Here is a 16,038-nt window from a genome sequence, read left to right as displayed (position 1 = left end):
TCCAGGGTGAGAGGCTGTGCTCCTTCCCATAGGGGAAACAGCCAAACCTGAGTGCCTGCTAGGGGAAGGACTGACACCCCAGGGCAACTAACTGGATGACACCTTGGCCAAGCGAGGGGGACAGCGAAAGGTACCTCCCCTGGGTTTTTATTTGAGACTGTTTCCTTTTGTTTGGGAGAGGATCACCCCTTAGGCCGAACCTCAGGCCTACCCTGAAAATATGACCAAGGGAGCACAGAAGGGGGAAGGCAAACCCTGCCTGAGTGGGGCTGATTACCCCAGGCCCGCCATCGCCAGAGGGGGAAATGCTGTCTGATGAGAGAGAGAGAGAAGAGGTGCCTTGCCACAAATGGTTGTGCACAATTACTGCCATTGCATGTTCAACATGGGCATTTGCACACAAATGATTTAGACCCATTTGCCACCACAGTTGCTATAAATTTATGCACAAACATAAGTGTTAAAATATGTGCTGACCCATAGCCTCAGTTTGAAAATCAAGCTCTTTGTATACATATGATATCACATCCATCATTTGTCAATTTTTTTGATTGCAGAGGAGCTACCTCTCACCCCATCTATCTGATATGAACTTTTTAGTGTTTTAGTATGCGTATATTTATACATAAATCCAGTTAACTATGGCTTCAAAATTTCCTTGATATATCAGTTTGTAGGTTTTTTTTCTTGCATATTTGTCATTGTCCTATTTTTAATTTACTAGCTGCTTCTTCAGTTACTTACTGAATCTTGAGTTCTTACAGCTGGCTTTTCATGAATACTGTTTTGTGTTGATATAGAAGGCAGTACCAAAGAATCTAGAGTTGTGTGAATGGTTGTCAGCATTTGGATACTCTGCTTCGGAGGAGACCTAATATGAGGTGAAATAATTCAGTGTGAATCAAATAGTTAAATATCTTCCAGATGGGGCCTCAAAGTACCAAGGGTTTAATCACTTCCACTCCCCTCTACTTAATTCCTTTTATACACACAGGCTCAGTCCTGTCTCCTAGAGCCCATTCATGTCTAATGGAACACACATTGAGGTAGTATCAAAAAGAGAAGTTAAAACATCCTGAATATAGCTAGTCAGATAGGGACATTTAATCAACTAATTGGTGGGAAAATTGGTAAAATTTGCAATAAATTCCTGGATGAGTTTTTATTCTAGGGTACTTTAGGACCAACTGAGAAACAAGTATATAGTCAGAATATTGTCAAAATGAGTCCTGGCTAACTCCATTAATAAAGGAAAATTATGCATTATGTGTTTGATGAATTTCACTACCATGAGGGGTAAATACATAACAAGGTGATTCAAAGAATAGTGCATCCAGATGTAGTCAGTCTATGCGGTAATCTCTCATTTCAGAAATTGAATTTACTTCCCTCACATTCCTCTCCATAATACTCACTCCTTTGAGTATATTTCCACCATAGGATGTATGCTCACTTGTGCCCTCTCAACTGAAGGTTGCAAAAAGCAGCGTCCGTAGGACCGCACCTGTGAGAGCAGTGCCTTGTGCTCTCAGGCCAGGACATAAAAGGAGGTGCAGACCCACTGCCACTCCAGTTCCTTCTCAGTTCCTGTGGCTTGAGACACAACAATTGCGGTATCTGCTGCTTTCATCTACTTCCTGCCTTTTCTTTCTTCCCTTGTTGTTTTTGTTTATGTAGTTACTTTTTCATTTTGCCTAGTTATTTTCTTCTTAGTGGTAGCACAACTTGTGCTCAGAGGGTTCCTGAGCCCCCCACCCTCAACTTCTTGCTGTCCCTATTGTGGTATATGGCACTTCTCCGTTTTATGCCTAAGACCCTTGGGTTCAAGCCCAGCTAGACCTGCCCCAGCTCTTTCTTCCAGTTACAGGCAGGCTATTTTGAGGGTCTCAGAAAAACTCATGTCCCATTGTGGTGTACAGTCCACATGAGTTTAAAGGCAGGTCCTGCAAAGAGTGAGGCTAGATCAGCAGTTCTCAACCTGTGTGCCACATGCAACCCAATTAGCACACAGCTGCAGCCTAGTTGCGTGCTAAAAAAAAATTCAAAATTTGCTGCTCTGGTCTGCAAGGGGGTGGGGTTGACTGAAGGGGGAGACAGCATCTGGCAGCCTGCTGAAGCGCTCCTGGTGTCAGGGGGCTGGTGAGTGCCACAGGGTACAGGAGAGTGGGTCTCTGGGCAGGTTTGTGGACTGTGGAGGCTCTCTGGGCAGTGAGGGGTGTCGGGGTACTGGGAGCTAGGGGTGTATGGGTGCTGCAGCACCCCCAGGTTTTAGGCTGCACCGTCCCACATGGCAGGGTCCGGCCCTGTACCCAGGGCGCTGCTCATGGCCCCATTCTGTGGAGGAGTTTCTGGGCAGGGGGTGCTGGGCATAGGGGATTGTGGAGGGGTTGGTGGTGGGGGTGCTATGGTTTTCAACCTATAGCCCTTGTAACACATTGTGGGCCACAATGATAAATAGATCACAGCCTTTCCATATTTGGACAACTGGCTCCTCAGAGGCCACTCCTCCCATGAGGCTCAATTAGCAACCCCCTATAACACTCAGTCTCTGGGCCTCTGAGTCAATATAAAAAAAAATTACACCATTCCAGTAATAGACTTAATTGGGTCTATGCCAAACTCCCTAACCGCTTGGGCTTACCTTCCCAATGACAGATTCTTCACTATGTCCAGACTGATCTTTACAGCATAGTCCGCAATAACTGCAAGAATCTGCCTGCAACTGCTGAGCTACATTTTGGTCTCCTTGTTCATTACACTACATGCAAGATTGCACTTCAGGTGTCTTCAGGCATGGCTAAGGACTATGTACACCCTAAACAGACAGTCTTTCCAAACAAATCACCATGCCTATGTAAGTCGTAGACACTTTCGGGTGGTGGAAAGATCCACTAAAGGTCTTTATGGGAACTCCATTTTCACATCCACCACTTCAGAAACAGCTTGTTATGGACACTTCTTTCCTGGTTTGGGGGCTGGCGCATTTATGAGGTGCCACAGCACAAGACAGATGGTCCTCACAAAACTTCACATTAACATCCTGGAACTAAGGGCAGTCTGTGTGTTAGCACTTCCTCTGTGATACCGAGGGGCACTCTCTAAGGGTAACGTGAGACAACAGGGTAGTTTGTAGCTATATGGTACAAAAACTGACAAGTGGGAATAAGATCCCAGTCCTTAAGCACAGAATTGCTAAGAAATCTCCATGATTTACCAGCCAGGTCTTCAGAACACAGTTGCAGATTTCCTGAGCAGGGACTGTCTATCAGGACAACACATGGGAAGCTCGGTGGCTCCATTTTCCACAGCATCTGCCAGATCTGAGGCCTCCTCAAGATAGACTTCTTCACAGCTTCAAGCAGTGTAAAACATCATCTTTTCTGCTCTAGTAGAGCATATGGCCACAATTCCTTGGAATATTCCTCACTAGAATATTGGCCCTACTTCCTGCTGTATGCTTACCTGCCTGTTCCTCTAATCATCAAGATTGAGATAAGAGAGGACTAGGGCTATCATGGTAGCATCATTGTGTCTGAGGCAAGTGTGGTACTTTTTCTGGCAGTGCCTCTCCACCCTACCCTCAGGAAAGATCTCCTGTCATAAAGCTCAAGTGCCCTGACCTATCCCAACCTATAGTCTCTGGACCTGACAACTTGACTCCTAGATGGTTCTCGGGCACAGAGTTCACACCTCAGCCAATGTTCAGTCAGTCCTTCTGTCTATCAAGAAACCTGCTATACATAAGACTTACTGCCAAAATGGAAATGCTTCCATTCCTGATGTTTTCACCTATTGAACCGCCACCAGATTCCCAGAGCGCTCTGATTCCCCGCCGCAGCTGAGATTTAAAGGGCTCTGGGCTCCCCGCCGCTGCGGGCAGCCCAGAGCGCTCTGATTCCCCGCCGCGGCTGAGATTGAAAGCGCTCTGGGCTCCCCGCAGCGGCTGGGATTTAAAGGGCTCTGGGCTCCCCGCCGCTGCGGGCAGCCCAGAGCGCTCTGATTCCCCGCCGCGGCTGGGATTGAAAGCGCTCTGGGCTCCCCGACGTGGTGGGCAGCCCAGATCGCTCTGATTCCCGGCCGCGGCTGGGATTTGAAGTATTTTTATTGTTGTTTTTTTTCAAGATCCCGATTATAGGCCGCACCCCTAATTTAAAGACTTAAATTAGGGGGAAAAAGTGCGGCCTATACTCGGGACAATACGGTATTACACCATCATACCTGCATCCAAAGCTGACATTACCTTCAGTGATGCAGTCCTCTGAACTGTCTTTGATTTGCCTCCTGAGCACTTACCTCAGTGATGAGAGACTGATTGGGGATCTGCTACAGTGAAGCATCCATAGAGACATACTTGAAGAACCAGTTACTTACCTGTACAGTAACTTGAGTTCTTTGAGATCTTTTGTTCCCTATGGATGCCTCACCTCCTGTTCACCTTTTCTTCTGCTGTGGAGTCTTCCAGGCTTAGTGGTTAAGAAGGAATTGGATTGGTAGTGGGTCCACATCTCCTTATATGACCTTACATGGGAGCATCGGGCACACCTCTGAGATTGTGCCCTTTCAGAATCCCCAGTTGAGAGTACACGAACATGCATACATCTTACAGTGAAACATCCACAGGGGCAAAACATTTTGAAGAACTCAAACTTACTGTACTGGTGAGTAACCTCTCCTTTTTATCCTGAGCTGTGTCGTTGTAATTTGTTTTTATAAGAAGATATACTTCTGTTGCTAAAACAACTTGATACTTCCTTTATTGGAATGCTCAGGAGGAGGGGGAAGTTCCTCTTACATATTACTCATTTCTTAAGGGATATATAATGTCTTGTCAGGTTAGTATATCATGGTAGTGCTGAAATATTCAAGAACGGAGATCTATTGTATAGAAAAGGCTTAGTATGGGAGACAGAGTAAATTAAGGTACAAAGTTAGACTATTTTTGTAAAGGTTGTATTCTCATTGCTATATACTAATGTTGAAACCCCTTTTAGTATGTAATTCCTATCTTGTTTCACTAATGAAAAGGCTACAGCAGGTAGATTTAAGGTAAACTCAGCTGGAGCGGGGCATACAGACTCAATTATTCTCTTAACATTTGAATGATGGTTTCAGATAGGAAGGAGATGCTATAATTACTGTGCTGTGTAAGTATTTGCAATGACAGTGACACAAGTCAGCTGATCTAAGAGCAGTATCTGGGTATGATACAACTTTCAGAGAGGTACAGTTAAAGTACATACAGCTTTCTTTCTCTAATAAGTTACCTAGTAACAGGCTCGGGGGGTGCAGGGGCTTACCAAGCAGCGCTTACCTCACGCAGCTCCCAGAAGCAGTGGCATGTCCCTTCTCCGCCTCCTATGTGGAGGCGCAGCCAGGCGGCTCTGCTCGCTGCCCCATCCATAGGCACCGCCCCTGCAGCTCCCATTGGAGCGCGTAGGAGTAGAGCGGGGCCATGCCGGCTTCTGGGAGCCGCATGGTGTGGTCCCGACCCAGCGCCTTGGCTGGAGCGGAGTTGAGCCACTTATACGTTCCCTGACCCAGCGCCCTGCCGGAGTGCCAGAGGGGGGCCAAGCCGTTGGTGTGGCCTTGACCAAGCGCCCCGGCTAGCTTAAAACTGCTCGTGGGGCGGATGCGGCCTGCGGGCTGTAGTTTGCCCACTCCTGTTCTATATTCTTTCTACCAAATCTGAGTCTAGAACCAATTCTTAATTTTCTCATTTATTGAAAATGCTGTCCAATTGCTGTGTAATGACACTCAACTAAAAGAAAACAAATAGCTTGCAAATACACCATATACAAATATATTCACTTTACTGGAGGATTTGCCATACCAGAACCATCAACTCCACTCTTCTGCATCTTGGTCTGATGATCCAAAGGAAAGCAAAAAAGAAAATCCATAAGGTTTGAGTAGTGGTGCAGTTGTGGCATCATTTGGGGAATCTTCTTGATCCCTGTAGATATCAGTTGAGATCCTTGAGTAAGAGAATGTCTGTTCTGTTGAATGGTTCAATTAAACAACCTCTTAAATAGTCTGTCATGGGTTAAAAGAATGCTTTAGATTCAAAAAAAGCTTTTACAGGCATTTCAAGTCTTTAAAGTTAATGCTCTTGTGGCTAAAGCACAGTCCTGGGAGTCAGGATCCCTGCTTTCTAGTCCCAGCTCCGCTGCTGAGGTAGTGTATGACCTTGATAGGGCTAGTCATTTGAACTTTATGTTCTTGTTTCCCCATCTGTGAAATAGGAATACCAGAGACGTTGTTGAGACTTAGGGTTTGTCTACACTATGAAATTAGGTTGATTTTATAAAGTCGATTTTTAGAAATCGATTTTATTCAGTCAATTGTGTATGTCCATACTAAGCACATTAAGTCGTTGGAGTGCGTCCTCATTACCATGCCTAGCATCGACCCACGGAGCGATGCACTGTGGGTAGCTATCCCACAGTTCCCGTAGTCTCTGCCACCCATTGGAATTCTGGGTTAAGCTCCCAATGCCTGATAGGACAAAAAAACATTGTCATGGGTGGTTTGGGGTACGTTTCATCAATCGCCTCTCCCTCCATGAAAGCAACAGCAGACAATCATTTCGTGCCAGACACCAGGGCGATAAGAAGAGTACAGAAAGGCGTGCTGCGCATCAGAGAGGCTTTGAAAACCAGTTTCATGATTGGCCAGGTTCAGTGTGACAATTGTGTGTTTCTCCTTGATGCAAACCCGCCCCCTTTGTTGATTTTAATTCCCTGTAAGCCAACCACCCTCCCCCTTTCGAAATAAAGTAACTACTATTTTGAAACCATACATTTTTTCTTTTGAGGAGGCTATGGAACATGGGGATGAGGGTAGGCGGTTATACAGTGGATGCAGCGGGGGTCTGTGCTCTTGTTGGCTTTCCTGCAGCTCCAACAGATGCTTCTTCATCATGTCCGTTTGCTCCCCCAACAGACGCTTCATCATGTCCTTTCCTGGCCTCTGCCACTGAATGCCTCCATGCATTAAGCTGTGCCCTATCAATGCAGGAGGACTGCATGAGCTCGGAAAACATGTCATCGCGAGTGCGGTTTTTTCGCCTTCTAATCTGCGATAACCTCAAAGACAGAGATGATAGGGGGAGCATAGAAACATTCTATGCTCTTCGATTCTGGGCGGACTGCATGGTCACCTGGTGCTGCTGAGTTTGCCACACTGACCAAACAGGAAATGAAATTCAAAAGTTCCCGGAGCTATTCCTGTGTACCTGGCTAGTGCATCGGAATTCAAAGTGCTGTCCAGAGCGGTCACAATTGAGCACTTTGGGAGAGCTCCTGGAGGCCAATACCATTGATTTATGTCCTCACTACCCCAAATTTGACCCAGCCAAGTCGATTTTAGTGCTACTCCCCTCACCGGGGAGGAGTACAGAAGTCGATTTTAAGAGCCCTTTAGGTCTTCGGAACAGGGTTGCTTGTGTGGACGCATTCATTTTTAAATCGACCTGACGTGGCTAAATTCGACCTAACCCTGTAGTGTAGACCAGGCCTTAATTCATTAATGTTTTGTAAAGCGTTTTGAGATCCTCTGATGCAAGTTTCCATAAAGTGCCAAATATTCTAATTATGAAAACTTTCAGTGGCAGAGGGTTTGCTAAGTATAGATAAAATTATTCAGAAAAAGTAGGTTTTATACTCTGAGTAATATTTGTTTTTTACCTAGGGAGCAAAGCTTGAAAAGAGGCCAAAAATGTTGATGAATCTTTTAATTTTTTTATAACCTACTCTCTTCTTATTTGAGTGTATATAAAGCTTATGATTTTACTATAGTGCCATTCTTGAATATCATTTTAAACCTCATTCACTACAAGAATATTTTTAAAATTCACACATACCTTTCTTTTTGGTGTAGATTAACATATTTATTAAATCTTATTTTACCAGGATGTGCACACTGCAAAGCTTCATCTTTCTTACACTGCAGTAGTGATGGCAGTCCTTCATTCTGAGAAATGTATTGCAAATTGGTTACATACATAAAAGCAAATGGAATTGGTTTAGGAATAAATTTTTTTATGTTGGAGAGAAATTTACTTTAGGTGTATGAATACTGGTGGAGCAGGGAATTTGGTGCACACTTGATATGAAAGACAACAAAGGATAAGGATAGCTTTTAAAATATTGGCTCACATAGTTCCTCTAAAAAAGCGTGCATGTTTATTTCCTTCTTCCCATTTACTGTAAATTGTAGTCTCTAGGTTTTTAAAATAATGGGCTTGTATTTCATTAATCTTAAATCAGATCAGCTGTATGCTTTCTGGTAATCAGCTTGGTATTTAAAGTCAGGACTGTGTTAAGAAATCAAATATGCATAAAACATGCTCTTAAACAAGAAAATCAATGGATGGCATAAAATCACTGCAAACCAGGGGATCTGTTTTCAGTATGAGGCATTCATTGTTGATAGTCTGACAGATGCTTACTTGAACACTTTGATTTAATGTAGGATAGTACTGGTATGAAGCTGTGGAAGAAACGATGGTTTGTGCTTTCTGATCTGTGTCTCTTCTATTACAGAGGTAAGTTTTCTTTAGAAAGGTTTGTTTTTGTTTTACTTTGGAAACAGGAAAATCTTAGTCTTTAAAAAAAAAAAAGTTTGTAAGAATTGTTGACATAAACTGTTCTCCCTCCCTATTCTGTCCCCTCCCCCAACTACAATTGAGCCTTTAAAATAAAGCTAATCCTGTCCTCTAATTGGTGAAAGGGTGCAAAGAGCTGTTGGTTAACTTGACATGTAAAATCAGCACACTAGTAGAACTAGCTCCACTTTCCAGGTCAAAACCAACTGTTGACATTGTGTGTTTGTCTGGCTATGCCAGAAGGAGGACAGGAAGCACTGGATGTGGTTTAATTAGGCTGCAGCTTTATTCTTAAATAACTAGGAGTACGTGGCAGATAGACCAGTACAGTGCAAGTAATTCCATAACCCTTGCCATATACTCAGGGACTGTCCCCTTACCCATGCTGGTCCCAGCCAATCCACTCTTGGGACCCAGCCACCCCCCTCATGAGGGTTGTGCAGGGGAAGGCTATAACAAAGGGGGTTGACCCCCCCCCCCGCCATACCAGTTGTAGGAACCCCAAATCCACTTTTTCTGTTCTTTTTAAAATTCTTTATCAATCCATTTGATCAGATCAACATATCCATTCCCCGTGGAGTACCTGCACTGGACATCCACCACAAGCTTGCCTGGTCCAGATAAAAGGGGGCTTTTCTGGCACAGCTCTGGGTATAAATAATCCCCCCCCAACTGTGGGGGAGAGAGGGCAAGTCACCATGCTGACTTAGTCCGCCTTTCCTTGCTTCCTATCTGGAGCAGGAAAACCTTCGGGGGAGAAGGTCTTAAATGACCACTTTTCTACCAGCCCAGCCACACTTGCAATTAAAAGGGTAACTCCTCTTTTCTGTTAAAACAAAGGGCGCCACCCTTTAATATGTACTGGAGGCATTCTTCCTTCCTTATTTGTTTGTCTCAAAGCCTTCTTTGCCAGGCAGAGCAAAAGATTGCGTAAATAATTGATTCCTCTAATGTTTCACCGCCTTGCTGGCAGTTTTTTTAAAATGTATTATGTTAGTGAGTAGATATGCCAAGGTAAACTGATTATGGGGAAGTTGACTCCTAGAGATAAATAGGGTGGGCAAAAACAGTGATGCTTGTGGTGATGGAGAGGGGCTGGGCAAAAGACATTTCTCCGGTCTACCCAGCTCTCTTGGATACTCATCAGGTGTCTGAAATGATAGAAATGTCATATGTGGTGTTCCCAATCTCCACTTTTGATGCTGTTGGTGAAACTGGGAGCAGTGGGCAATGAAACAAAAATACCATGATCTATAATTCATGATCTCTCATGAGAGAGGAGGAGCAAACCATAATTTAGATATTCAAAGCTAATCGGTAGTTTTGGACTTTGGGAGAGGTGTATGACATTTTCAATTTATTTTGAAGAATCATATAATATCAGGGTTGGAAGGGACCTCAGGAGGTCATCTAGTCCAACCCCCTGCTAAAAGCAGGACCAATCCCCAACTAAATCATCCAAGCCAAGGCTTTGTCAAGCCTGACCTTAAAAACCTCTAAGGAAGGAGATTCTACCACCTCCGTAGGTAACCTATTCCAGTGCTTCACCACCCTCCTAGTGAAAAAGTTTTTCCTAATAGCCAACCTAAACCTCCCCCACTGCAACTTGAGACCATTACTCCTTGTTCTGTCATCTGGTACCACTGAGAACAGTCTAGATCAGGGGTAGGCAACCTATGGCACGCGTGCTGAAGGTGGCACGCAAGCTGATTTTCAGTGGCACTCACACTGTCCGGGTCCTGGCCACTGGTCTTGGGGGGGGCTCTGCATTTTAATTTAATTTTAAATGAAGCTTCTTAAACATTTTAAAAACTTTATTTACTTTACATACAACAATAGTTGAGTTACATATTATAGACTTATAGAAAGAGACCTTCTAAAAACATTAAAATGTATTACTGGCACGCAAAACCTTAAATTAGAGTGAATAAATGAAGACTCGGCACACCACTTCCGAAAGGTTGCCAACCCCTGGTCTAGATCCATCCTCTTTGGAACCCCCCTTCAGGGGGTTGAAGGCTGCTATCAAATCCCCCCTCATTCTTCTCTTCTGCAGACTAATTAATCCCAGTTCCCTCAGCCTCTCCTCATAAGTCATGTGCTCCAGCCCCCTAATCATTTTTGTTGCCCTCCGCTGGCTTCTTTCCAATTTTTCAACATCCTCCTTGTTGTGGGGCCCAGAATTGGACACAGTACTCCAGATGAGGCCTGACCAGTGTTGAATAGAGGGGAATGATCACATCCCTCGATCTGCTGGCAGTGCTCCTACTTATACAGCCCAAAATACCATTAGCCCAGTGAAAATGATTGTACTTGTTTGAAAAATGTGCAGCACATTTCTATGCTAATCAAGGTAAACTAAGTCTCAAAGCAAAAAAGCTTTCCTTGTAATTCTGGTTAGTTCAAATTCTGAATTATTGGAATGCAGTCGTCATGGTTGCAGTCAGCACTTGAAAGATTACATGTTGTTGGATAAACCACTGCTGAGTCAAAATTAGTCTACTCAGGACTATAATTTAGACATGGAGACATTGGTTGAGCTTTAGTTATTTTATTTAGTTAAATGACCAGTGCATATTTTGTGGTTTTCCTAGTAACTTTTGCTTACTTTTAGGAAGTCTTTTAAGGGTATGTCTGCACAGCCCATGGAAGTTTCATTTGTTTAATATTCTAGGTTGGTTGAATCTCTGATTTATGTTTTTCTCCCTAATGCAACTGAGAATTTTTTTTTTAACCTAAAAGTCTAAGGGTACGTCTACACAGCCTGCAGGAGCAAGCCTCCCACCCCAGATCAATAGTCTTTGGCTAGCTGGGCTCACACAGCACTCTTAAAAATAGCTGTGTAGATGGTACTTTAAAGTTGTAGCTTAGGCTCTGAAGCATATGGAGCTGTCCATTCAGCTATTAAACATAAATAAAACTATGTATTCAGAGGTCTGTTTCCAATTTCCCATTTGTTCTATGCTTGATTAAGGTGTTAATCATAGGCTAGATAAGAGACACGGAAATAAAAGCAGAGTTGTCTAATGTGTATAAAGTAAGAAGCTGAAGTTTCAGATAGCTATTTTAGCTATCGTTTCATTACTGAGACGTATTTAAATCAAAAAGTGTTTCAACAATGGTTTACAGTTACTAGAAATGGTTATTAAAACAAAATAAGCAGACAAATTCTAAACCCTATCCTTTTGAAGTTGTTTATGCTAGGTTAATGCTATCTCATTCAGGGACTTAGATGAAAAGGTGAAAATGTGCATTTGTTCTTCCATTGCAAACAATATTTCTGGTTGTCTATCTGACTATAACACCAGTTGTAGAAGTTTGATAAGGTTTAGTCCAAAATTTTACTATGTTAAAATCCAATGCGAAGTCCTGATTTAAGGGTAGAAAGAAAACTGATTTCATTGTAATTTTTAAATGCTTAGAGTATTATGTTTATCTGGGGATAATACTGACTGCTGTAATATAGAAAAGATATTGCTTCCAACAACAAAAAAATCTTACAGAACAGTATAAGAAGATTCTCTCCTATTTGTACAAATGAAGATGGCTGTAGTGGGCAGAGTAACATAAAAGCTAAGATGATGGGAAACAGATTTTTAAAAATTTGGAAACTATAAGCAGAGTGTTTTCAGAACACACTAGTTTATTTGGATGAGAAAATGCCATGTTGCCTTTATCAAGAATTTTTTCATATTCTGAACTGGATAGGAAAAAAATGATACACAGTATCTCGTAAAGGTTTGTCTACATAGCACTTTGGAGAATGTGGGATCGAGCCTTCCAGCTCTGATTGACAGACTTGGGCTAGCAGGGCTTGTGCTAGTGTTCTAAAAATAGCTGTGTAGACAGCTCTTTGAAGTTGCGACTCAGACTGCAGCTCGGACTCTGTAGCCTCACTACCTCTGTAGGTTTCAGAGCCCAAGCTCCAGCCCAAGCCACAACTTCAAAGAACTGTCTACACAGCTGTTTTAGAACACTAATGGCAGCTCCACTATCTCAAGTCTGTCCTCCTCAACTGGGAGTCTAGCTCCAAGACACTGTGTATGTCTACACTGCAGTTCAAGCCTGGGCTTGAGCCCGAGCTCAAGCCTAACCCCCTTTGCATCCACACACCAGTTGGGCTAACCTAGGCTTCAAAAACCAGAGTCCCAGTACCCTGCAGGGCTGAAGGGTCTGAGCCTTATTGCTTTCTTGCTTGACTCAGGTCCCAGAAGTCCTCCAGATGTTTCCCAGAGTTCCTGGCAGCAGAGGAGTAGCGCTTCGGGCAGCAAGCGTGGCAGCCAGAAGTGCTGGTTCTGTCTGGCTGAGCCTGCTCCCCCTTCCTGCTCTAGTTCCTCGTTGCTGCTGCGCAGAGTTTGCCCAGAACAGGGAGCAAAGCTGGCGTGCGAGAAGCAGCTCCCGGCTGCCAAGTTGTTGCTGGTCACATCCCTCCCTTGGCCATGCTGAGTTGGGAGCTCTGTCATTGTGTCCCTGCAGGAAAGCTGTCTAATACTCGCTCTGCTGTACGGCCCTTGCTCCCGGGGCGGGCGGGCGGACGGACACACACACACACCGCCCTCTCAGGGGCTGTGTGCGCTGGGGCGCCCGGACTCTGCATTGTCAGGGCAGTGAGTGGGAGCCAGCCTCCAAACCTCCTATAGCCTTCCGTGGCTCCGGCTCCATCTCCTCCTTGCTATGGGGTAGCTAGGGGCTGGCTCCCATCACATACAGCTAAAAAGTCAGATTTGCACTACTCGGTGCTTTTGTAGTATGAAGTTTCTACAGAAATTTAGATTTAAATAGTTCAGGATATGGCAAAATATGTGATTTGTAGTGTCTATATTGTAGGTCTTCAATTCAGTTAAAATGCTAGAGAAGGAGTGTAAATATATTAAGGAGCATAAACTGTTGTCATGTGGGATTTAAAACATTCAATCTTGTAATTGAATATGCCTGACTTCAGTCAATAATTGGAAAGGATGTGTAAATTGGCTCAGAGGCCAACATTTTTTTAAACTATTTTGAAATTTTTCTGCTCTCTCACGTATTAACAAATTGTACTGAATAAACAGTGAGATGCAAGTGATTCTTTTTTCACTATCTTTTGCCTTACACTGTCTCAAAGATGAGGAGCATGCGGTAGTATCTTTTATTGGGCCATCTTCTTCTGGTGAAAAAGACAAGCTTTTAAACTACACAGAGCTCATCTTCAGGTGTACTACTTCTATACCTTTTAAAGTCATTTACATGTGTGCAAAGTGGATGCAGAAGACAATTATTCTGATTGGGAAGCATTTTACACTTACTGTGCACTTTAGGCCTTGATCTGCAAAAGATCTGTGCACATGAGTAAGTCTCATTGGCATCACTGAGATTACTCATGGGCGGCATGTATAAGAGGCTTGGGGAGATTTAGCATCCCCCAAAATGGCTGGCCATGCAGGGGGCAAGAAATGCTGGCTGTGGCGCAGATCACCTCCCTTTGGAGGCACGCTGGCCAAGTACCCTTGGAGCACCACCACCAGAAGCTCCCTAGAAGTGGGGAAGCTACTGCACCTGGATTGACCCCGCACTCGCACTGCCTCTTCTCCCCGAGGCGCCCTGCCCTCACTTGCCCTTAAGGCATGAAAAGAGTGGGAGGGTATAGCCCTCCCACTTTTAAAAGTGACAAACACACACTCCTTCCAGTGCCCCTTAGCTGAGTTGCTCCGGCATCAGCATGCACAACCTCTCACTGGCTGGCCCAGCTATAGGACGACTCCTCCTGCTGTGCATGCTAATGCTGGAGAAACTCAGCTAAGGGGCGCAGGAACGGAGGGCTGGTGGGGCCATGCTCCCATCACTTTTGGGATCTTCCACTGCTTGCGTAAACCTCCCCAAATGAGGGAGTCACGTGCCATCTGTGAAATTACTCAGGTGCATAAACCTTTGCAGGCTCAGGGCTTGACTTCACAGTTATAAAAAAGAAAAATAGAAGACAACTTAAAAAAAAATGGGTTCTCTTGCTTGTTCTGCACCTTTTAATGTGATATTTAGGTGTTTACGTTTATTCTATGGGTTGTTGATATAGTGAAATGCTCTCATTATATTAAAATCTTTATCCCCAAAGTAGTAATGTGAAGAAGTTAACCTTGCCTGTTGTGAAAAGATTTATATTTGTACATTAATGGCATAGCTCTTCTATTATAGTTTGCTTTGTAGGCTGTGTGCTCAGTTTGGAAAAATGCTATCATTGTGCTTCATAGCTGTCATTAGAGGCAAGCATCCAGTACACTTTATGAACAAATTGTGTCATCTGTGGAAGCGTATCTTAAGGTATATTAAGGCTAGACATGCGCTGTCAGTGAAATACAACATTCATCCAGTAATTTGAGTTGCAGATTCTTTGGCTTTCATGTTTCTCCAGTAGTCACAATGTCTCTCTACTGGGGGGGGCGTTATTAGTGACTTCTTAGTTAAGCTTATGTTGAGAGATTCAGTTAAAGCAGGATTAAAAATCCTATTTTCCACTTCAGTGATTGAATTTAGTATGAGTTTAATACAAGTCTTCAGAGGACAATTGAATTTTCCATAATATTTGATTAGTAAAATATTTATGATTTTCACAGGAAACATTTTAAAATGAACCTCCTGTGGCTATCCAGACAGGAGTCCTGGTCTGATTTTTTTAACTTTAGCAAGGCTGCTGGGGCACACTGCTGTGGCATTACATCCCAGAGAGGCTGAGTGAGGACATGAATGTGGGGCACAATGAGGAGGTGGAAGACTTGACAGTGGGACTGCCTACCAACCACTTAGTGTCACCCACTCCCAGACCTCTACCTAACCCAGTTCTTGGGCTGACCCCAATGCCCAATCTAGCTGTTTGGTTCCAGGTTCACATTCTTTCTTTTTCCCTCCCCTCAGTAACTTCCTTACCACTGTGCCATGAAAAGCTTATATGTTAAACAGTCAATCTAGTATCAAAGTAAAATACTCCTGCTGTTCTCTCTGGATATTGGCCATTTACTGAAATCTGTCATCAAACACTGAATACAGTCTAATTCTCAGATTTTCAATGAATGAAAAATATAGCCACTTGACATGGGGAAAGGGAGTCTAAATGTATGTACTCTTTGTATAAAACTATTGTCCTAATCAAATATTATATTTTAGATGAAAAAGAAGAGGGAATATTGGGGAGCATACTTCTACCTAGTTTTCAGATATCGATGCTTTCTTCTGAGGATCATATTAATCGCAAATATGCTTTTAAGGTGAGGGCATTCATTTTCAGTTTAAACAACTATAGAGTGCAGAACACTTTTCACTGTGCCTTTATGCAAGATAGGATAAACAGAAACTGCCTCCGAGCTTGATTTTGCATAATACTATATGCAGATGATCCAAACAATGTAGTCTAATATGCAGAAGAATTTGTTGTAGATATAGACAGATAATTGCTAAACTTGATG

The 16,038-nt window shown here is 43.5% G+C and overlaps 1 protein-coding gene across 4 annotated transcripts in view; it reads left to right on the top strand.

Annotated features, from left to right (window-relative positions):
* Window positions 1–16,038, top strand: part of PLEKHA5 (pleckstrin homology domain containing A5) — a 285,024-nt gene that overhangs the window by 167,489 nt on the left and 101,497 nt on the right. For all 4 annotated transcript variants that reach the window (XM_039544466.1, XM_039544476.1, XM_039544484.1 and 1 more), the window contains 2 exons: window positions 8,473–8,545; window positions 15,740–15,840. In XM_039544466.1, the coding sequence (XP_039400400.1) occupies window positions 8,473–8,545; window positions 15,740–15,840 (174 nt within the window). The remainder of the gene's footprint in view (window positions 1–8,472; window positions 8,546–15,739; window positions 15,841–16,038) is intronic.

This window comes from Mauremys reevesii, linkage group 1 (genome assembly GCF_016161935.1).
Source record: "Mauremys reevesii isolate NIE-2019 linkage group 1, ASM1616193v1, whole genome shotgun sequence".
Classification (NCBI taxonomy): Eukaryota; Metazoa; Chordata; order Testudines; family Geoemydidae; genus Mauremys; species Mauremys reevesii.
This window is presented reverse-complemented; position numbering and strand designations above follow the sequence as displayed.